General features: G+C 40.4%; 1 protein-coding gene across 2 annotated transcripts in view; it reads left to right on the forward strand.

Annotated features, from left to right (window-relative positions):
• SYT9 (synaptotagmin 9) overlaps positions 1-24141 on the forward strand; it is a 181543-nt gene that overhangs the window by 112747 nt on the left and 44655 nt on the right. Inside the window, exons 4-6 of one of the 2 annotated variants that reach the window (XR_011541594.1) lie at positions 16064-16184; positions 17627-17798; positions 19915-20039. Coding sequence is in view for 1 of the 2 variants with exons in the window: in XM_008514543.2 (XP_008512765.1) it covers positions 16064-16184; positions 17627-17798; positions 19910-20039 (423 nt within the window). In the remaining variant the exon portion in view is untranslated. Of the gene's footprint in view, positions 1-16063; positions 16185-17626; positions 17799-19909; positions 20040-24141 lie in introns of both variants that reach the window. The other variant, XM_008514543.2, reaches the window with a different exon arrangement.

Raw genomic sequence — 24141 nt, forward strand, 5'->3', positions numbered from 1 at the left:
CTCTCCAAAAAATGACTGAGGAGCTGTCTTTTTTGGTTTTTATAGAGAATTCATTATGTAGTTGTGATTGACTAACTCATTGGCCATTGGCAATAGATTCAACCTCAAGCCCCTCTCCCTTCCCCAGAAATCAGGGTTTGGGACTAAAATCTCCAATCCTCACATCACACGGCTGGTTCTCCTGGCAGCCAGCCCCTGCCCTTGAGCGGGGTCCAAAAGTCATCTGCATTAACACAAACAAGAAATTCCAAGGGTTTGGGGAGCTGTGAGCCAGGAACTGTGGTCGAAGACCACATATATATGAGAAATACATTTCTCCCCTAACCTCAGTTCCCACTTTTCAGAAGCAAACACTTTCAAGTACTTTAACTGTTTCTTTAAAAATATGCCTTCTTATTTTAAATAAAATGCTTGATTTCATTTTAGCTTAGTTGAAGATTTCTCTTGAATTTTATTATGGAAGATTTAGCTCATAAGGTCACTACACACACATACACATACACACACACACACACACACACACACACTTCCTTCCCCTATCTTCTCAAAATAGTTATAGATTTGTGGAGATAATTATTCATGTCTATATCATTATTATGTAAACTTAATTACAGCTGAACCATGTATTGTGCTGTGATTACATTCTCATTTCCCCCCAGGAGTTGGTCATTTGTTTCTGGCTCTTTCCTCTGATCTCCATATTCCTATCTAATTGGCTACTTGACATCCCCATTTGGATGTCAAGTAGGCATCTCACATTTAACCTGCAAAACTGAGTTCTTGTTTTCTCCCATAGCCCAATGCCTTTTCCCTCTCTGTTTAGAAATGAGAGTTATTGGCAATTCCAGCTTTCCATAAACTCAGGCCAAAAATACTGGAATCATCCTTGACTCCTCTCTTTCTATCATTTAATCTATAAGAAAATCCAGTTGTTTTATCCTCAAAGTTTAATGACATCCTCACCTCCACTGCTTTCTCTAGCCCAAGCCACATCACCTCTCACCAGATTCATTGCAATAACCTCCTAACTGATGGCCCTGCTTCTTCCTTTATCCCCTCAGACTCTTCTTAACACAGCAGCCTGGGTCGTCCTGTTAAAATAAAGTGACAGTGTGCTACTTTTTGATTCAATCATTTTAATGGATTCCACTCCCACTCAGGGCATAAACCATAATCCTTTCAATAACCTAGATGATCTGGTCCATCACAACTTCTCTGACCTCATCATTTTTACTCTCTTCCTTTTTCATTATCTCCTTTCCCTCCCTCAGACATAGCAGGTACACTCCCACTCAGGGCATCTGCACTGGCTCCTTGGTCTGTGTGGAATCTTGCCCAGTTAGCTGCATGACTAGCTTCCTCACCTCATTTCATTTCTCCAGGTCCTTACTCAAAAGGCACTTGCTTGTGAAGTCCTCCCTGTTTACTATTTTATTTAACCCCTCAATGCTACTTATCTCCCTTCTCTACTTTTTTTCTCCATTTCATTATACATGTGTGTGTTGTATGTGTATTTATATATATTCATGTATGTATTTGTGTGTGTATAATTTATTTTGCTCCTTGTCTATCTTCACGTACAGGAAACATAAGCTCCATGAGGGCAAACAATTTTTGCCTGTTTGGTTCACTGATGGATTCCCAGCACCCAGAAGAGTGTCTGGCAAATAAATGCATTCCATAAATGTTTATTGGATGAAGAATAAACAAATGAATTATCTTGGTTTTATTTGCAGTGTGTGTGTATGTATGTGTGTGTGTCCATGTGCCTATGACTAATTTATCCCAAACTCTGTCAGACGTTTAAGTCTCGTAATAAATACATAACATTTCATTTATTTCTATAGGAGACAGCCTTTTAGGGCATAGAGCAGGGCTAGGAGTGGTGTGGAGAAGTACATGAAGAGATCCAGCAGATAAGACCAATGTCCATACACACAAGTCAGTTTCTGAGCTCTCCATACAACTCCATTGGCTTATTTGCCCTGCACAAATGCTACCCTAGTTCAGTCTATTCTTTACACTAGTCTAGTAGCATTCTGATAACTTTTTCTATGCAGTGGGGGAGAGTCTCACAATTTGTTCTTCTTTAAGAGAATCTCAACTGCTCTTGGCACTTTGCACATCCAAATTAAATTTAGAATCAGTTTGCCGAATTGTAATCTGAGTGGAATTACATTTAACCTGTAGATCAGTTTGGGGAATATCTTTACAGCACAGTCAGGTGCCGCATAACAACATTTCAGCCAAGCACAGATCGCATATAGGATGGTGGTCCCATAGGATTAATACCATATAGTGTAGGTGTGTATAGTAGGCTATACCATCTAGGTTTGTGTGAGTACACTCTGGTGTTCACACAATGATGAAATCGCCTACTGATAACATTTCTCAGATTGTGTCCCTGTTGGTAAGTAATCCATGACTGCATTGAGTCGTCCAGTCTATGAACATGTATATCTCTTCATTTATTTAGACCTTCCTTGCTTTATCTTTTTTCTATAAAGAAATATTGGACAGGGGCTGGCCCCGTGGCCGAGTGGTTAAGTTTGCGTGCTCTGCTGCAGGCGGCCCAGTGATTCATTGGTTCGAATCCTGGGTGCAGACATGGCACTGCTCATCAAACCACGCTGAGACAGCATCCCACATGCCACAACTAGAAGGACCCACAACGAAGAATATACAACTATGTACTGGGGGGCTTTGGGGAGAAAAAGGAAAAAAATAAAATCTTTAAAAAAAAAAGAAATATTGGACACTTTTTGGTAAATTTATTCCAAAGTATTGATGTTTTTTGATGCTATTTTAAGTGAATTTTTTTCTATTTTTATTTTTTTACTTGTTTTTTCTGGTATATAAAAGTGAAATTTATTTTTGTTTACTGACTCATGTCCATCAGTCCATCAATAAACATGTTTATTAATGCTAATAATTTATTTGTAGAGTTTTTTGCATTTCTTTATACATCATATCATCTAATAATAATGGCAGAATGTGAATTCTTCATGTCAAAACTTTATACCATTTATCTCTTTTTCATGCCTTATTTCACTAGCTAGGACCTCAAGAAGAATGTAGACTAGAAATTGCAATGTGTGTTATTCCTGACGTTAATTAGGAAGCTTTCTACATTTCACCATTAAGTACACCATTGCTGTAGCCTTGTTTTTAGATGCCCTCCATCAGATAAGCAAATTCCCCTTTGTATTTGGTTTGTTAAAAGCTTTTATCTTAAATAAATGCTTGATTTTATCATATGTTTCTTTATTCGTTTAGACAATTATATGATTTTTTTCTATTTATTTTGTTATTATGGACAGTTATTTTTTTTCATTTTCATATGTTAAATCAACCCTGTAAACTTGAGAGAAAATACCTATGTTAGTAACGTTTTATCATTTTCATGTTTTTCTGCATTCAGTTTTCTAATATTTTATTTCATTTTTTTAATTTCAGTTCATAAGTGAAATTCGTCTATAATTTTACCTTTCTTGTAATGGCCTTCTCAGATTTTGGCACCCAAAACGTGATAGCTTTAAAAAATGACTTAGGGCGTATTTCCTCTTTTTATCTTGTCTGAAAGTGTTTGCATAATATTGGTTTTATTTCTTCCCTAAATACTTAATAGAATTCACCAGTGAGCTCAGCTAGGCCTAAAATTTTCTTTATGGTGAGATTTTCAATTACAGATTCAAATTCTTTAATGAGCCATAGAAATACAGTCTTTTTGTCTTCTTATATCAGTTTTATAAGTCTTGGGTTTTGAAAAATTTATCCATTTTATCTAATTTTTTAAATCTGTGGGTGTAAAATTGTTTATAAAATCCTTTTATTATCTTTTTTAATGCTTTTAGTAAAACTCTGTGATGGTGTTGCATTTTCAACCATGTTATGGTTATTTGTGCCTTTTTCCCTGATCCCTCTTTTTTGTCTGTCTGAAAGAAGGTTATCAATTTCTCTTAGCCTTTCAAAAGCTAACTTTTGACTTTATTGATTCTCTCTGAATATATGTTTTCTATTTCATTAATTTCTGCTCTTATGTTTATTATTTCCTTCCTTCTTCTCACTTTGGGTTTAATTTATTGTTCTTTTTCCAAGTTCTTGAGATAAATGCTTTGATCACTGAGTATCAGCCTTATTTTGTTCCATTTTATGCATTTAAAGCTAAAAACTTTCCCTTAATCTGATTTTTAAGCATTTGTGTAGGAAAAACCTACAGTGCTTTTCCTTTTTGGTTCTCTTTTACTCCCCTGCTACTACCACACTCACAACACTTCTGACACCAGAGGTGTGATGGTTATTACCACACCAAGCAATTCTGTGACACCAGCTGGGTGTCCTACAATTTCACTCAATTATGACACTATTTACCTGTAAATAGCATCAGATCCCACAGGTTAAGGGCTCAGTTCCACAAGACTGCCTCTTACTTCACATGCCAATCCAAGTAGTAGGTCTACCCACAACTTCTGTCCAATTTGGCTACAAATTGGAGGTTCACATGACTCCCTCATCAGTTTTGACTAATTTGCTAGAGAGGCTTAAAAAATTCAGAGAAGCACTTATGTTTACCAGTTTATTAAAGGATGTGATAAAGGATACAGATGAACAGCGTGGTGAAGAGATACACAGGGTGAGGTCTGGGAGGATCCCAAGCACAGGAGTTTCCAACCCCATGGAGATGGGGTGTGTCACCCTCCAAGTATATGGATGTGTTCACCATCTGGAAGTTCTCTGAACCCAATTATTGAGATTTTATGGAGGCTTCTTCATGTAGGCATGATCAATTATTTACTCCATTTCTAGCCCCCTTCCTCTCTCTAGAGAGTGACGGGGAGGGAGCTGAAAATTTCAAGCTTCAAATGATGGCTTGGTCTTTCTGGTGACCAGCTGCCATCCAGGATCCATCCAGGACCCCATTCAGAGTTGTCTCACCAGAACAGAAGATGCTCCTAGTGCTCTTATCACTTAAGAATCTATAAGGGTTTCAGGAGCCCTACATCAGGAGCAGGGATGAAGACCAAATATATATTTCTTATTATAATCACAATATCACAGAATTCTACGTTTTGAAATGTATTATTTTCAGTTCATTACATTCAATATATTTCTAATTTTCATTGTCATTTTTACTTGGACCCATGCTTTATTTGAAAGTGTATTTCTTAGTTCCCAAATGTATGGAAACATTCTAGTTATCTTTTTGTTATAGATTTCTAGCTTAATTGCATTATGGTCAGCCCTCATCCTACCTAACATCTCCACCATGCTCTGCTGTTAACTAACGTCCTTCTAGAATATCTTCCATGACATCAACTGTTTGTCTCTGAAAGTGACAGAGAGTGGTGAGAATGTGTGATGGTTGGGTATGCAGGCATATGGACCACAACGATCTCTCCCCTTTTCAGTACAGGAAAATATGTGTGAAAAAGCAAGTCGAAATGAGAGCATTGTCTGTGTTCAGTAAAGGGTTGTTAACTCAGCAAGCTTGGAGTGCTTACACCCTGCACATTCCAAAGAAAGGACTGGCCCTTGACTGGTTCCTGAGAGATAACCTCTAAGCCCTTAGAATGTCCTGCCTGATAAGAGTTCTTTGTATAATAGACCTTGGGCCACACCAGATATTTTACGCTAACAATGTGATTTATGGTGAACACTGTTTTTGTTCACCTAGGACCCCGGGCCATGCTGTTTGACCGCTGATGAGGGGAATGGAGACTGACTAGCTAAGGTCAGTCAAATGGGCAATCCTTGCCACCTGCAATGAGAACCTTGGACATCAAGGTTTAGGTGAGCTTCCCTGGTTGGCAGTACTTCATATGTGTTGTCACACATCACTCCTGGGAGAATTAAGTGCTGTCTGTGTGACTCCATTGGGAGAGGACAACTGGAAGCTCATGCCTGGTTTCTCCAGACTCTACCCTATGTGCCTTTTTCCTTTGCTGATTTTAATCTGTGTCCTTTTCCTGCAATAAACCATAAACTCTGAATATAACAACTTTTCTGGGTCCTGTGAATCCTTCTAGTGAATCATCAAACCTGAGGGTGGTCTTGGGGACCCCCAACACAGTGGTACTCAAAACTATTGAGGAGATGGGGGTATCAAATTTTGTTGATAATGACTCTCTTTGCTTAACTTGTGTAACCTTCTCTAAAGCCAAAGTTCAATGATTTTGGTGATGTTAATATCATATAAGTGGTATTAATGAAGAATTAATCAGAGCTTCCAGTTAGATACATCAGATGAAAAACATGAAATTGCATCTAACCCCTCTTGAGACTCCATACAGTGACATAAAGGGACTACAAAAGGCATAGGCAGTAGAAGACTTTTGCTTTGACCCTTCAGTTGTAAATATAGACAATTAGGGATGTCCTAGAATGTGACTAAAACCAACATCATAAAAGAGAAGGTCCAAAATAAACAAACAGATCAACTGATCGCTGAAGAAAAAGAGAATAAAGTGAGAAGAAAGAATTCTAATTAACATCCATCATTGAGGACCAAGCAAGATCAGTGAAAACAATGATGATGTAAAATGATTCTGAGATGAAATAATTTTAACCTAAACTCTATGCCCAGCCAACTTTCTCGTAAGAATTAGGCCACAATAAATATTATTTTAACTACTTGTGAACCCTCACTGGAAAAAAAAATATTCAAGGACATACTCAACAAAATGAAAAGTGTATCTAAAAAGGGAAGATGGTGTGGGTTTTAAGAAACTACAGTGAGCAAAGAAATGTGAACTTTTTAACCATAGTTTAAGTGTTTGTTAATAATTTGGCTGGGAAACATAATGGAATAATAAGAAACTGTATTTTAAAAGACAAAAGCGTATAATATATTAAATTACAGGAAGAAGAAGATTTGAATACAAAATTAACTTGATTTAATAGACATAGAAATTTGCCCCCTACAAATAGAGAACACTCGTTATTTTCAGATGCATTTGAGCATAAATGAATAGAATAGAATAGAATAACATTTTAAATGCTTAAAACCATCAAGGCATATTCTCTGAACTCAAGGCAGTAAAACTAGAAGACAAAAATGTAGTCCTCTGAAAACTTGTCTTCTCAGGCTTTTTGAAATCCTCATCATTGACATTTAATTTACATACAATAAAAATTAGCCAATTTTAAGTGTGTAGGTTTTGCCAGACATATTTTTCTATCATCCCCAAAGGTTTCCAGTGCCCCTTTAGAGCCAGTATCCTCCTCCCACCCTCAGGCCCTAGCACCCAGTGATCACTTTATGTCACTTTATGTATTTTTGCTGTTCCTAGAATTTCATATAAAAGGAATCATACAATATATTGTCTTTTATGTCTGACATCTTTCACTCAGCCTAATGCTTTTGGGATTTATTCATATTGTTTTTTCTATTTGTAGTTTGTTCCATTTGGTTGCTGAGTAGTATTCCACTATATGGATATACTGCATTTTGTTTATCCATTCATCATTTGATGCATTTAGGGTTTTTTTTTTCAGCTTGGGCTGAGAACAGTTTCAAACAAGTCTTTGGACAGATGTGTGATTTTATTTCACTTGGGTAAATAACTAGGTGTGGGATTTCTGGGTCATTTGGCAAGTGTATGTGTAACTTTAAGGGAAACTGCCCCAGTGTTTTTCCAAAATGGTTGTAACATTTGCCTTTCCGGCGGCAGCTTATAAGAGGGTCAGCTGATCTACGTCCTGGGCAACAATTCATATTGTCAGTCTTTCACTTTCACTATTCTAGTGGGTGCATAGTGGTATCTCACTATCGTTTACTTTAATTTGGATGAAGTATTTCTCCAGATCTTTTGCCCATATTTTCGTCAGGTTGATTCTCTGAGTTGTAGGAGTTCTTTATGTATCTTGGACGTAAGTCCTTTATTGGCTATATGTTTTGCAAATATAATCCTTCAGTCTGTGGCTTAACCTTTCCCGTTCCTAACAATGTGTTTTGAAGAGCAAAAGTTTTTAACTTTAGCGAAGCACAATGTATCAGTTTTTTCTATTAGGCTTTGTGCTTTTTGTGTCCATCTAAGGAATCTTTGTCTAACCCAAAGTCACAAACATTTTCTCCTATGTTTTCTTTTACAAGTTTCGTAGTTTTAATTCTTAGGTCTATGATCCATTTCCAGTAAATTCTTTTATATGTTGTGAAGGAAAAGTCGTGGTTCTTTTTTTTCTCCGACAAATGGATATCCAACTATTCATTCCAACACTGTTTCTTGAAAAGAATATCCTTTCTTCATTAAATTATGTGGCTCCTTTCTAGAAAATCACTTGATCATGTAAATGAGGGTCTGCTCCTGGCCTCTTTATTCTCTTCCATTGGTGACTATGTCTGTCTTTTTGCTGGTACCTTACTATCCTGATTACGGTAGTTTTATTCTATGTCTCATAATCAGGTAATGTTCAGTCCTCCAATTTTGTTCTTTTTCAAAATGATTTTGGATATTCTAAGTTCCTTGTATTTGCATATAAACCTTAGAATCAGTTTGTCAACATCTACAAAAGGTATGTTGGGATTTTGAATGGAATTGAATTGAATTTACAGATCTGTTGGGGAAGAACTAGTATCTTAACAATATTGTCTCTTTTTTTTTTTAAGATTTTTATTTATTTTCTTTTTCTCCCCAAAGCCCCCGGACATATAGTTGTATATTCTTAGTTGTGGGTCTTTCTAGTTGTGACATGTGGGATGCCGCCTGAGCATGGCTTGATGAGCGGTGTCATGTTCACGCCCAGGATCCGAACGAGCGAAACCCTGGGCCGCCACCGTGGAGCGTCAGAACTTAACCACTCGGCCACGGGGCCGGCCCTAATATTGAGTCTCTTGATCTATGATTGTGAAATATCTTTTCATTTATTTATGTCTTATCTAATTTGTTACAGCAATGTTTTGTAGTTTTCAGTGTACAGGTCTTGCACATAATTTGTTAAATTTATCTCTAAGTCTATACGTAAGTGTATTTTTAAATTTCAATTCACTTGTTTCATTTCTAGTATATAAACATAATGTTGCTTTTGTATTGACCTTGTTGGCCTTGCTAAACTTAGTTCTTTTAGTAAGTTTTTTAAGATTCTTGAGGATTTTCTACGTAAACAATCATTTCATCTGCAAATAAGAGTTTTACTTCTTCCTTTTTAATGTGCATGTCTTTTATTTTTCATTATTTCACTGGCTGGAAACCTCTAGTACCATGTTGAATAGAAGTGGTGAGAGCAGACATCCTAGCTGTGTTCCCTGATCTTAGGCAGAAAGTGTTTCATCTTTCATCATTCCGTATAATGTTAGCTATAGCTTTTTATAGATGCCTTTCCTAATAGAAGAAAGTCCCTTTCTATTCCTAGTTTGCTGAGTTTCTGTCCTAAATGGTTATTGACTTTTGTCAAATGATTGTTTTGTATCTATCGATACGGATTTTTATTTTTTGGTATGTTGATATGGTGATTTACCTTGATTAAGATTTTCAAATCTCGAGCGAACCTCACATTCCCAGGATGGATCTCCCTTGTTCAGAATACATATTCTTTTAAATACGTTGCTGGGTTTGATTTGCTAAAGTGTTACTAAAGATAACTGTGTCTATGCATGAAGATACTGGTCTGTAGTTTTCTTATGATATCTTTGTCTAGTTTTATTAGCAGAATATTGCTATCCTCATCTAATGAGTTAGGAAGTATTTCTACCTCTTCTATTTTATGGAAAAGCTTGTGTAAAATTTGTATTATTTTTTCCTTAAGTGGTCTGGAGTGTTCTTTGTGGGAAGGTTTTTAATTATGACTTCAATTTATTTAGAATATATGATTATTCAGGTTACCTATTTTTTCTTTAGTTTGGTATGGTATTTTTTGTCTCTCAAGAAATTTGTTCATTTTATCTAAGTTGTCACATTTATTGGGATAAAGTTGTTCATAATATCCTGTTATTATTTTAATGTCTATAGTAGCTGTACAGATATGTCCACTTCCATTTTTGGTAATGAAAATTAATATTTTCTCATTTTCTTTCGTGATCAGTCTTGCTAAGGTGTCGGCTTCATTGATTTTTCTATAGTGTTTCCATTTTTTATGTTTCACTATTTTCTGCTCATAGTTATTATTTCCCTCTGCTTATCTACTTTGTGTTTGATTTTTCTCCTGTTTTTTGTGTTTCTAAGTTGAAGCTCAGATTGCTGTTTAGAGGTGATACTTTTTTTTTAATGCTGTATATTCCCCTATAAACACTGCTTTTATAATGTCCTACAAGTTTTGATATGTTGTGTTTTCATTCTCATTCACTTCAAAGTAATTTTTAATATACATTGTGATTATTTTTCTTTGACCTGTGAGTAATTTAGAAAAGTATTATTTAATTTTCAGATATTTGGAGATTTTCCATATATCTATGATTGAATTCTAGTTTAATTTTTTTCATGTTAAAGAATATACTTCGTATGATTTCAATCTTCTTGAGTTTAATGAGAGGTTTTATGATCCAGAATATGGTTTATCTTGGTAAATGATATGAAAAGACTGTGGATTTTGCTGTTTTTGAATGCAGTATTAGTGGGTGAATAAGTATCATTAGGTCAACTTGGTTGATAATGTTGTCCAAGTCTTTTATATTCTTACTTCTTTTCTGCTTCTTTGTTCAATCAGTTACTGACAGAGCAGTGTTGAAATCTCTAACTCTGCTGGTGGGTTTGCCTATTTCTCCTCTTAATTCTGTCAGATTTGTTTAATATATTTTGAGGGTCTGTTATTAGATGCATACACATTTAAGGTTATGTCCTCTTGATGATTTGACCCTTTATCAATGAAATGCTCCCTTCCTCCCAGGTAATTTTCCTTTTTTGGTATTGAACTCTTTGTTGATATTAATGTAGCCACTCTAACTTTCTTTTGATTAGTGTTTACATGGCCTAACTTTTTCAACCTTTTTTAACCTATCTTTGCTATGATATTTTAAGTGGATTTCCTTTAAATAGCATATATAATTGGGTCTTGCTTTGTTGTCCAATCTGACAATGTCTATCCTTTCAGTTGAAGCTATTAGGTATATACATTTAATGTAATTATCAATATGTTAATATTTAAATCTATTTTTTCTGTTTGTTTCATCTGCACTTTTGTTCTTTTTTTCTCCCTTTTTTTGAATTGAGTATTTTTATGATTCCATTTTATCTCCAATAATGGCTTGTTACATGTATCTATTAGTTCTTTTAGTGGTTACTCTATTATTTAAAATTTACATCTTTATATTATTTTACTGAATCTTTATTATTTTGTTTCCTCTGCTTATTTTGTTTTTAATTTGTTTTTATTCTTCTGGTTTCTTAGACTGGCAGCTGAGGTCATTGATTTGAGTTTTATTCTTGTCTAGTATAGGCATTTTGGTGCTATAAATTTTCCTCTAGAATATTGGCACAGATGTTAGCTCAGCGACAATCTTCCTCACCAAAAAGAAAGAAAGGAAGAAAGATTTCCCTCTAAGTTCTGCTTTAGCTGCATTCCACAAATTTTCACATATGTTTTCTTTTTAATTTAGTTCAAAATACTTTCTAATTTCGTTTTTGATTTCTTCTTTGATCTGTGGGTTATTTACAAGTGTGTTATTTAGTTGCCAAATACTTGGACATTTTCCAGATATCTTTTTGTTATTGATTTCTAATTCCTTTTCATTGCAGTCAGAAAATATACTTTGAATCTCTTCAAATTTGATTGAGACTTGTTTTATGACCCAGAATATGGTCTATCTTGTTCAGTGTTCTGAGTGTACTTGAAAAGTATTCTCCTGTTGTTTGGTAGAGTGTTTTTTTGTTTTTTTGTTTTTAAGATTGGCACCTGAGCTAACATCTGTTCCCAATCTTTCTTTTTTTTTTTCCCTTCTTCTTCCCAAAGTCCCCCCAGTGCATAGTTGTATACTCTAGTTGTAGGTCCTTCTGATTGTGCTATGTGGAACGCCGCCTCAGCCTGGCTTGATGAGCGGTGCCATGTCCTTGCCCAGGATCCGAACCGGTGAAACCCTAGACCGCCAAAGCAGACTTAACCACTCGGCCCCGGGGCTGGCCCCTGGTGGAGTATTTTTTAAATGCCTCTAGTTAAGCCGAGTTAGTTGGTAGTGTTGGTGTTGTTCAGATAGTCAACTCTCTGACTATAACTGGGTCTTACTTATTTATTCTCACAATTCTATCAGTTTTTGCTTCATGTATTTTGAGGGTGTGCTATCAGGTGCATAAATATTTAGAATCGTATGTGATCTTGATGAATTGACCCCTTTATCATAATGAAATGACTGTCCTCATCCCTGGTAATTTGTCATTGGTACCATATATCATTGTTTGGACATATACTTTGATGTTAATTTAGCCACTCCAGATATCTTTTTATTAGTGTTAGTGTGACATACCATTTTTCATTCTTTTACTTTTAATCTATTTATATATTTATATTTAAAGTAGATTTCTTGTTGGCAGCATAAAATTGAGTCTTGCTATTTTATTGAATGGGACAATCTTTACCTTTTAGTTGGATGCTTCGATCATTTACATTTAATGTAATTACTGAAACAATTGGGTTTAAATCTACCATCTTCCTATTTATTTCTATTAGATTTGCCTCTTCTCATCTTATTCCTTTTTCCTTTTTTTCTGCCTTCATTTGGATTAATTTAATATTTTTAAGTATCTATTTTATCTCCTTTGTTGGCTTATTAGCTGTAACTCCTTGTTGTATTATTTTAGTGATTTCCTTTCAGTTTGCAGTATACATCTTTAACATCCACAGCCTAACTTAAAGTGATATTATACTACTGGTACTATCTATAGTACAAGAACCTTACAACAATTCTAGTTTCGTATCTTCCCAGTGAATGACCCCAATAAAATGAGAATGTCTCTTTCACAGTATCAATTTTTCAATCCCAAGGGGGTCTTTAAGTTGCCCTGCTTGAGTTAGGTACTCATCCCTAAACAGACCACACTGGACAGGGGCATGAATATTTCAGTCAACCTGAATTCCTCTAGCAACCCTTCTAGAACTTCATGGAATTGGGAAAGAGTCACCAAAAGAACCTAAGAAGAGGAATGCAAAAGTGTACTAGTTAGATTAAAAACCACAGCTATCATAGACCACTACAGGCAAACATATCGTAGAAGGAGTTTACAGATTAGCAGGTAGAGAAGTTGCAGACGCTTGCTATAAATTCCCAATATGTCTTGCCAACAATACTGAACTTGGCCACACAAAGCAGGAGCAAATGAAGCATTTCTTTGTGTGACATTTTCCTTCCCCTTGTACCCTTTAGGGCACGCGGCTTCCAGTGACACTTCTACATATCTGATTCCTGTCAAGCTGATAAAGCAGCCAAATACTCCACCACCCTTTCATATTTGACTTTTATCAGCATTCTGGAAAATTTTTTCTAACAATCTAAGCACTTCTGTGTAAGCAGAGTTTGTCAACATTGGCACTTTTGACACATTGGACCAGCTAATTCTTTGCAGTCAGGGGCTCCCCTGTGCACTATAGGAGGTTTAGCCAATGTCCCTATGCTCAACCCACTAGATGTCAGTAACACATCTGCCTCCCCAGTTGTGACAATCAAAAATTTCTCCAGATAGTGTCAGATGTCCCTTGGGGGAGCAAAATTGGTCCTAGCTGAGAACTACTGATTTAAGGGAGTGTTTACAAACATCAGGATCTACAAGTTCTTGACCCCAAATCGGCATCAGCAGATGGGGAGAAAGCAGTTAGCATTAGGTGCCATGAACCCCTGTTCCTTATCCCACCAGGCCCATCTCTCCTCAAGGGACCATATCTGTGGTTCACCATTGCAGAATCAGCTCCCAGCACCTGGAAAAGAGCAGTGCTCAACACAACCACTACAACAACAAATGTTAAAAGAATAAGTGAATGATCGATGAATGAAAAGAAAAATCTGGATGATTATTCACTGTGTTACTCTAGAGAAAAGAGTGACATAGGTGGTATGTACATGAGAAAAGGAAGTCTTTTACTGTTTTACTTAAAATTTTCTGTATTTGAATTTTATCATTTTTACTTTCATAATTTAGAAAATTTTAAATGATTTCTTTTTAAAGCAGGGGGAAATCAAACCAAGTGTTTTCTCTTTGATAATTATTTCTTTATTTTGCCTTTTTTTTTTAAGTACAAATGTAGACTTTAGCCCTAGTGTACATCATTGAGTCTGAAGCTTGATTTTTTTTTTTCAGTTTTAACTCATGAGCAAACAGCCATATAGTATAAATATTTGTGAAGAGGGTTCATGTTGAAAAAAGAAATGCGCTTAGCATAAAAGTAGCCTGACACATCACATTCAATTACGTGCATTGGCTTTGAGGGCAGGAAGTGGACTGCATGCATCTTCACATCTCGAACCCTACAGAACTTACGCAGTGTGGGCCCTCAGGAATTGTGTGCTTAAAGAATTAATGATGATGAAGCTTCTTAGGCATGATTTTTGTTCTTCCTATTTTACTTTGTTAAACCAAGATTTTCTGGGTAGGATGAGAGGAGAGGAGGAGCAGGCTAAGTTCAGAAAAAGCCTCTGAGGAAGAATATGTGTCTGGGCCTTTCTGCTTATGGCAGACAGAAGTCAACGGGCAAACGAATAGGCCGGGGAATATGGAAGGGAAAGGATAATTTGTGGGGCCAGCTGTTGCTTCTCTTTCTCCTCTACCAGCAGCAGGAAGCTGGGTCAGATCCTCCCTCTTCAGGGAGAGCAGCAGGGAACCCACAGCACAAAGCACTTCAGCGCCTGCCCCCTGTGACATCCCCACTCCTGTAGAATTCTCTTCTCTCTCCTTGACCTCCACCCCGGAGGGAAAGACCCAGCCACCTGGGTCTCTTGAGGTCAGAGCTCCAGGAACCAGCAGAGCCTGGCTGCAAAGTGAGGTCATTTATTTACACGAGGCAAGAGATGCACGAGGATAGAGCAATCCATCTCCTTAGCGACCAAACAGATTCCCTTTCCTCGTCCTCCTGCAGAAGCGGTCAAGGCAGGGAGGCTGGGCGAGGTGACCTTCCAGAGCTGAATCTGTGCTTCCAAAAATAGAAGCATCCTTGGAGAATCGAGAAGGGGAGGGGAGGCTGTGGATGTTGAGGGCAAAAACCGGACTCCCCAGAGCTTTGTCAGTGTGAAACTGTATTAATTAGACGCAGGTACCCAGCTCAATAACCTCAGGTAGCTCAAAAACTGAAACTGAATGAACTGGCTTTTTTTGTCCTTTCTATTTACACACTCACTAGCCTAAAAAGGAGAAAGAAAATCATGTCTTCTGACCTATTTGAATGACTGCACATTGCCCGAGATGTCTTCCCCAGCAGAGGGAAATGGGGGCTCCTTAGAGACACACCAAGAGAAAACAAGAGCTGCGGCAAAGTGGGAGGGCCCGGGGCGGCAGTAGGGGGTCTTCGGGAACTGGGTCCCCATCCATCTCTCCCTGCGTGGAGACTTCTTGGGTCCCTGTCCAAGGCTTGGTAGGGCCACGCGCATATTCAGGTATGTCCAGGTCCGTGGATGTGTGGGATCAGGGGCTGCCTCTCCCAGGCTCCTGCAGCGTCCTTGTCCAGAGCCACGTGGAGACTGGGTGTTTCCAGGGTCCAGGGGAGCCATGTGCTAGTCTGCACAGGTGTCTGACCAGGTTGTGTGCAGTGCCTTGGCAGGTGGAGGGTTGTGTGAGTGTTGGGGGGCAGGTTTGCAAGAGTGTGCAGGGTATTGTAGCAAACTTGGGGCATCTGCTCTGAGGGCTGTGTTCTGGGCTACAGGGACCTGTGTGAGGCTGTGCCAGGCTGCGAGTGGCTGGATAGAGGGTGGGAGAGCCCTGGTCACCCTCCACAGCTTTGCTATCTAAAAATGGGCTCTGCTTCCTTAGGGTGAGGGGCTCCCGAAGTGCAGGAATTAATCCTTCTCCGCGTGACTGACAGGAAGGGGAGAGACACCAGGACTCGCCAGGTGAACAAAAGGAGTGTTGCCGTCCTTCCAGTGCTGCCCTGCAGCTGATCCTTAGGCGCACTGGGCTGGAGACACTTCCTAACATGTCAGTTTGTGCTTTCTCAACAGGACAATGTGGATCTTGGAGAGCTGATGTTTTCCCTCTGCTATCTTCCAACGGCTGGCAGGCTGACCATTACCATTATAAAAGCAAGGAATTTAAAGGCAATGGACATAACAGGAGCATCAGGTGGGACATTGTCAAATTCAGACTTCCTCATATGGTTCTAATGTAGTACCTTATGAAGTTTCTAGGATAGTAATAAAGTGCACGGACTCTGGAACCAAATGCCTAGGTTTAATCCCAGTCCTAGACCTACTAGCTGTATGACCTTAGGCAAGCCGCTTAACCTCTCTGGGTTTCAGATTCCTCATCTGTAAAATGAAGGTAATAATAGTATCTGGCTCACTGAGTGGTTATAAGGTTAAATGAGTTAAAACATATGAAGCCATAAGAACAGTGCCTGGCACATGCTAAATGCTGCCTAATGTTCGCTGTCATTGTTATCGTCATTATTTGCTCTTAGATCTTCTGCACCATAATTGGGAACTGGACCTACAGTGTGCACATGCTGATAGAGCTTGTCTAACTGGGTCTTTCCTCAGATATAAGCAATCACCATCTCAGGCTCGTGGAAGACTGAAGAATCCCATGTCCTTATAAAAGACCTGTCAGTGAACTAGGCAGTTTGGTGTTTTCCAGTGAGTCAAGCATGTGCAGTTAAGTTGTAATCCCTAACAAAACGTGCCCTGACATGCAGTTCCTACTATACGAATTCACAAGTAACCTCTGCAGAGGCTCCCAAAATGTGGTCACAAAACACACAGTCCCCTGGCTCTTAGTCACTGAAATCAAAGGACATCAGATGCAATGTATTCTGCTTCCTGTACTCAGTGTTTTTCCAAGCAGAGAAAAACAGTGTGGCCCCTTCTGGCCCTCTGAGCCCCTCCTGGACAGTGTGCAGGAATCAGGACAACACATGGTTATGGAGGCGAAGAGAGAAGGGGAACTCCCCATGGAGCAGGAGGATAGTGAGGTGGAACCAGGAAGGTGCCACGTGAAGCAGAGACCAGCCTTGTCACCTGTCACCGCATCCCAGCGTGGCACCACAAGCAAGCCTGTGCCCTTTCTCTCCCTGGGGGCTCAAGGTCCCTGCACTTAACGAAATCTAGCCCCCAGCTTCTCCCTGTCCTCTGGGAATTCAGCTTCTCTTTTTCCTAAAGCCCAGATCTTTAGGAAGAGATTCCCTGGGGTGTCTCAGAGTCGGGACCTGCAGCCCATTTCCCCAGGCCTTGGAAAAGCCTTTGCATTTCTCGTCCTGTCGTAGCCAGGTGGGTCTTGAATTCTAGCTGGGGCATTTTCTAATTCGGTAACAGATGTTTTCACACTATTTTTAAATTCCACACATTTTGAGAAGTCAGTGTCGTGTGCTTTTTCTTGAATGAATGACTTAATTATCCTAACTCTAATCACTGCCCAGGCATCATATTAATTAAACTTCTCAAACTCCAGTCTGCAGGCAGGTGAAAGATTCCTGCATACCATAGTCTATGAAACTCCACAGTGACGAAACTGCTGGCCTAAATCTCCACGTATCCTCATAGTACCCCTGCTTGTCACGGTTTGTACAGATCCCTACGTGAAAGTCTCACTGATGTGTGATGGCAGACGACTGAAGAAGAGGAAAACATCCACCAAGAGGAACACTCTGAATCCTGTTTACAACGAAGCCATAGTCTTTGACGTCCCTCCTGAGAACATTGACCAAATCCATTTGTCTATAGCGGTCATGGACTACGACCGGTGAGATTCCTGGAGCTCTTTCTCAGTGCAAGTCTGCTGTGCCCAGGGCAGGGAGGGCAGAGGGGGAGTGCAGCCACAAGTGCTTACCTGGTGTCCCAAGCTGCAGGAAATGAGTCGAATGAGCAGCACGTGGAAGGCAGATTGACAAGGAGTCACTATTTTCCAAACCACACTCTAGAGTCAGATTACCAAAGTGCCTCTCAGTTTTCCCATTCTTTCCTCCCCCTTTCTTACTTCTCTCTCATCCTCCACCCTCCCCCACGTCTACCCCCTCCATCCCTGCATGTCCCCTAGATCTCAGCTTGGAGAATTGTGGCCCCACAGGACTCAATCTTCTCTCTTGAGCAATCCTGCCTGGCCTTCACTGGAAAGATTCCACTCAAAACAGCAGAATGATTACTTTAGCCAGACCATCAACATTTCTAAATACATAACTTCATCCTTTTTTTCCTTCTCGCAATGTGTTTAATAAAGATCATTTCCATCCACTTAAGTCTGAAAGCAAACACAGAAATGTTCTCTTGAAAACGCTAGAATCAGTATGGATGACAGGGTACATTAAAATGTATAAGATGCTCGACTTTCTAATTAATACAGCACAGAAGAGATATTTATAGCCTTCATTGTAGCCAATTGTGTATTTAAAGGACAGATTTGAAAAACAGTTATTTTAATATGCAAAGCAAGTACCAACAGGGAATTATACATGTTAAACCAGTCATTAGACTGAAATGCAAAGTATGTTTTTAATTGGGAACCTCCCACGTGGTCTAGGCACAATTATTAAAAAAATCATTCTGACTTCTGCTATAATCTCACAAATATTATTTGTAGCTAAAAATTTTCCCACATACCCCTGAAATGTCAGTAAGGCAGCTTCAGTGCCCTTATGCCTGGGGGAAGCATAACCGTATTCCAACCCAGGGAGCACCTGGGTTGGCTCAGCTGCCCATGGGTGTGACAGCCCGTGCTAGGCAGTAGACCTCATCCTGTCTCCCCTGGTTGACACACAACACCAATAGTGTCAGGCCACAGAAGGGGACATTGCCCACCAACCGTGGAAGGCTAGGCCAGCATTTTTCAAGCTATTGCCAAGTTTCCCGCATCAACAAATCTGATTATGTGAGCTCTGCTTCAATTTAATTCTCAGTAAACTCATGAATCTGGCCTGGAAAAATCCATGGCAGAATTCATGGGGCATCTGCAAGCAACTGATTTTAATGTGCATAGACTCAAATATCCTTCACACTACTTCCCCACCCTTGTCTCCCCCTTACTCCCTGCACACAAATAGGAGAAAAATCACTCATCTTCACAGGAAAGAAAAAGAAAGAGAGAAAATCTATGAGTTTGGATCCCAAAGAGTTGAAAGATGAGCCGTATCATTCCAGTTATGCAAAGGATTTGTAACTAAAAACTGCTAAGGAAAAATAATTTGACCAAGGTAGGGGCCTACCCAGGAAATGTTTCAGAAATATTAGCTCTGAGGTTAAAGGAGCTAAGTATCTTTCTACAGTAGGGAAGTCAAGTTGCTTATAAGTAGCAAAGTTGGGCTTGGAAAAGAGGAAAGAGCATAAAAAACGTGTTCTGTAAAGAGAGGAGTTGCAAGAAGACCCAGGAGCTGTCTCCACTCTACCCTCTTTATGAGCCCAAAACTATAACTGTCAGACACAGAGCTTCTCCCTTACCTGTACTTGGTTGCCTCTTGCAAGAATTTGAGCAGCCATTATTGCAAGAAACTCCTTTCAGATGGCCTCCTTTTCACTGCATGCATTTGAAGACTTGGAGATCAACCTAGTTCTAGAACCAGAGGTGGCATCCTTAGCATGCATCAAGGAGGTCTTTGAACATAGAGTTCTCGGGAACAAGCTAAGTTATGCCAGTGTTACGAAAGCTGAGGTGTGTGAGGGCCAAACTCTGTTCTTCCTCTTTGTGCCACTGAGTATAATATTGGGTCCCAAGTACTATTGTCTGTTAAGCTTGGCCTGTATTTTAAATTAGGGAATGAAAAGAACCACCCCTTCCATAATTCCTCTGTTAGTTTAATTGAGTAGTTCTTGCTCTTACATACCAAAATTTTAAGAAAAAACTATTGTGGGCCATTTTCACAGTGTAGGTCACAATGAGATCATCGGCGTGTGTCAAGTAGGCAACGAAGCTGAGAGGCTGGGCAGAGACCACTGGAGTGAAATGTTATCATATCCTCGGAAGCCCATTGCACACTGGCATTCCTTGGTGGAGGTAAGACTCGACCCCCAAATGCTTCACTTTGTGGAAGAATAAGTACTTTACTGTTCAAAAGCAGGGGCTACCACAAATGCAAGTTAACAGGGTCTATGGTCATAGTTGGGCTTCTCTGGTTGAATTTCCTAGGGCTGTTGGGAATTATATTCAATCTGAGGTTGACTCTGTAATGCCCACGAGTGTGGTAGGTTTTGAACATTGATCAAAGATCATCCCTCACTTTGGTGGTCTTTAAAAATGATCAAGATTCTCTGATTCTGTGTTAGGGCTTGGGTTGACATTTGTAGGGCATCTGGATGAGTGTGGAGTTTCAGGCCACCATATAATGACTTATGCCTGGCATCAGAAAGAACTCGAGACTGGGAGAGAAGAGGCCTGGATTCTAGGACTGGGTCTAGCATTAACCTATGATTCTGGGCAAGTTTATTAGTATTAGATTCAGCTACATATGATAGAAATCCTAAAAACAACAAACCATGAAACAACAAATGAAATGGAAATATTTCTCTCCGACATAAAAAAGTTCCAGCGGAAGGTAGTCTAGGGTGTTATAGTGACTCTGTGATCCACAGAGACCTAGATTTCTTCTGTCTTTCTGCTTTACTGACCCAGTGTGGCTTTTTTGTGAGGTCACCTTGTTGTACAACGTGGCTGCAAACCTCCAGCCATCACACATCTTCCAGGCCATAGAAAGGTAGAAAGGGGCAAGAACCAAAAGTACACACATTCCTTTTTTAAGGATTTTCCTTGATGTCTCATGCAACACTTCTACTTGCATTTGACTTAGTCACACAGACATGTGTGAAGAATATATTCTTTTTGTTAGGTGGAAATGTGCCCAACTAAAAACCAGGGTTTTGTTTTCAAGGAAGAAGAGGAGAGTGGTTACCTGGAGGCAATGGGCCATCATTCTGCCTCTCACATCCTCATTCATTCACTCACTCCCCCATTATTTACTTCTCATTTATTCTTCCCCCATTCATCTTTGCTCATTGACTCACTCATTTATTTACTAACTCATTCTCTCAAAAAACAAATTGTGTTTACTAAGTAATATTTCTGAGGGTCAAATGCCATATTAAGTGCAGAAAATACAGATGTGAATAAGAAACCATCTCTTCCATTGAAGAGCTTGTAGACCATAAGAGAGACAGAAGGTGGTATATAAATTAATCATTTAAGTGCACAATCATAAGTATTGTCATCTATATCAAGTGCTACAGGAGCACATGGAGGGAGGTGTCTATCACGCTTAGGTGAGATTGTCTGTGAAGCATTTCTTCCTTCTGCTTTCCATAAGTGAAGAGAACTGAGCTCCTGGAAACAGGGTCACTGGGGAGCATGGGTTCCAGGCAGAGGACTTTCCACGTTCTCCCAGTGCAGGCAGCTCTTCTCCCTACAAAGCCATTCTGAGAGGCCAAGGCTAGAGCCCTGCCCAATGTGGGTTCTGCTGCCACTGACAGCCAGGTGAGTCTGGTTGAAGTGAACATGCGGGGCAGCTGTAGAGAGGGAGAGAGGCCCCACACCCGGGCCTGGCGACGAAGGGGCAGTCTTCCTTTGTTGGAGAGAGTGCTGGAGGGAGAAGAGCAGGGCAAGGTGTATGAACTGATTCTAAGTTTCAGGGCCTCTGGGTGTATTCAAGAAGAGCCTAGGGCCCCCTAATTTGCAGCTTCCTGAGGCCACTTCTGCCCCTGGGCCAGACAAGCTGACTCTTTCTTTCCTGGACTCAAAATTAATCCCTAAGGGAGACCCTGTGAACCACCTGAGAAGTAGCGGGGGGTACTAATGCTGACTGCACTGCATCTCACTTCTTCAGCTCCTGGTGGAATTCTCAGAGGAGTCCGTCTGTGGGCTTGTTAAATTGTGTGAGCCTGTCACTAGCAGTGGCAGTTGGAGCAGTTGTAATAGACTTTTTGCACCCTTGTAAGTCACTGCTGACTCTAATTCTTATTTGTAATCTGGAGTGTCGGGGTGTCAAAGCTCTCCGCTTCTCAGGACACCGGAAATGGGCAAGGACAGGATTAGGAGTGCAGCGTGGGGCTGAGCCCTAATTTGGTGCCCATGCAGTTCTTTCTCAATGACCTTGCCAGAGAGCCACCATGGGTGGCGCGTTGCAGCCTGGGTCCCCAGGGGGCCATGCATGTACCTTCTACAAAGGAATGCGTAGAAAGCGGGCCTTGGAGTCTTCCGTCGCTGCCAAGGGAAACGTGCTATATGACTCTGGTCACGGGGGAGATCTTGCTTAAACTCTGAGTGCTTGGCTCTTTGAAAATCTGTGTTCGACAGTTATGTAAGTGAGAAATAGATGTTTTCAGGGTTAAACCCACTGAAACTTGGGAGTCGTTTGTTACAGCAGCTAGAATTACTTTGGCTAATACAATGGCCGTTTCTCAACTGTTGCAACAGAACTAAGGAAATGAAATGCCGGTGCCCCTTGTACGGAGGGCAAACCGAGGAGGCTGCCCCTGCCCTGTTGCTTCCTGTCTCTTTGAAGTACATGCCCAGGACTCCAGATCCAACCTGAGAGGGGAAGCGATACTTGCCTTTTTAAAAATAAACATGTGACCAGGAGAATTGGGGCACTGGTACCAGAGGAGATGAAAAGCCGTATGGGAGAGGTCACCGCGCTTTGTAACAGCTGTGAGGATGGAGGGGGCCGGAGGCTGGCGGCGGGAGGCACTCGCTCCGGAGTTGGAGGGACCTAGATTCAATCCCTGTGCTGCCTCACAAGGTGTTTGTTTTTCTGAATCTCAGTTTTCTCATCTGTAGAGTGGCCAGAACAGCCCCTATCTCACAGGCTGGTTGTGAGGATTAAACAGTCTAAGCTGTGTGACGCACAGTGGCTGGCACATAAATAAATGCTCAGGAACGTTCTCAGTTACGATCATTATTATGTGTGTCCTACATTCTGAGGGATTGCTGTGTCCTCGTGTGACTGTCACACAAAGAAATACCATCCACAGTGTTTGTCATGGAGGATAAAAGGCTGGAAAACCCCCCACCCCCCACACCCGGCGGTGAGCCATCACCTCAGATGGGAGCAAGGGGTCACTTGCGACTTGGCTGGACATAGATGCGCATATTTAAATTCTGTTCCTTCTCCTTTCTTCCCTGGCCTTAAAGATAAGCTGCTCTTATATGCTCTATGAACCTTTAAAGTTTCTTCTTTAAGACAAAAACAGCAAATTAAGTCCCAGTGTTGTCAATAAGTCTGTGTGTGTGTGTGTGTGTGTGTGTGTGTGTACATACGCACGTGTGTATGAATGAATGAGGAGGGGAGGGGAGAGGATATGTGATAGTTAGGATTCAGGATGAAGAGAGGCTGGCCTGGCAGAAACTCTTCACTGCTGGGGGCTGAGGGACCAGGTTAGGACTGAACCCTGAGCCCTGCAGAGATCTGGCAGCCTGCTCGGGGCTGCATCCAACACACCCTGACCTTGCCAGGGCAGGTGGCAGATGGAGTCTTCAAAGCCAATGAGTTCAAAAAACCCGTTTCTCTCTCAGGTATTTGGATGGCTTCACTGCACACTCAAAGGTCAGCCAATATGGCTCCCTTTACTCTCTATGATGTCAAAGGCTTGGGTAGCTGGATAAACGCCATCGGAGCCGGCCTCCTGGGACTTGGGAACAGGAGCATCCCCGCCAGGGGGCCGCAGGAGATGATGGAGCTCTCAGGGCTCCGACCACAGCCCCTTCCTCCATATATCCAAGAGAAGATGGTGCTGGCCTGGCCATATCGCAGCACCTTTCCCACCCTCTTGTGTGTGAGCTGACCTACATCAGGAGCCCCAGGGAGAATAATGGAAATAGTTCCAGGTTTTCATTACATCCCTGTGTAGTGCTGCATATCCTCTGTATTAACAAACAGTAATCTTTGTTTGATGGGAAGACCAGACACAGACACCATTTGCTGGAATCAAATTTACTTCTCTAACAGAGATATAAGACAGAAAATCCCATCAGCATATTTGGTGAAGATCAGCAACATTATCATTACTGACAAAGGTGAACGATTCTAAGCCCCAAAGTCCTGCTCGAGGGGTGCTCAGGTGTGGATAGGTCTTCCTCTCTCCAAGCTCAGCCTTTTCTACATGTATGT

Source organism: Equus przewalskii, chromosome 6 (genome assembly GCF_037783145.1).
Source record: "Equus przewalskii isolate Varuska chromosome 6, EquPr2, whole genome shotgun sequence".
Taxonomy (NCBI): domain Eukaryota; kingdom Metazoa; phylum Chordata; class Mammalia; order Perissodactyla; family Equidae; genus Equus; species Equus przewalskii.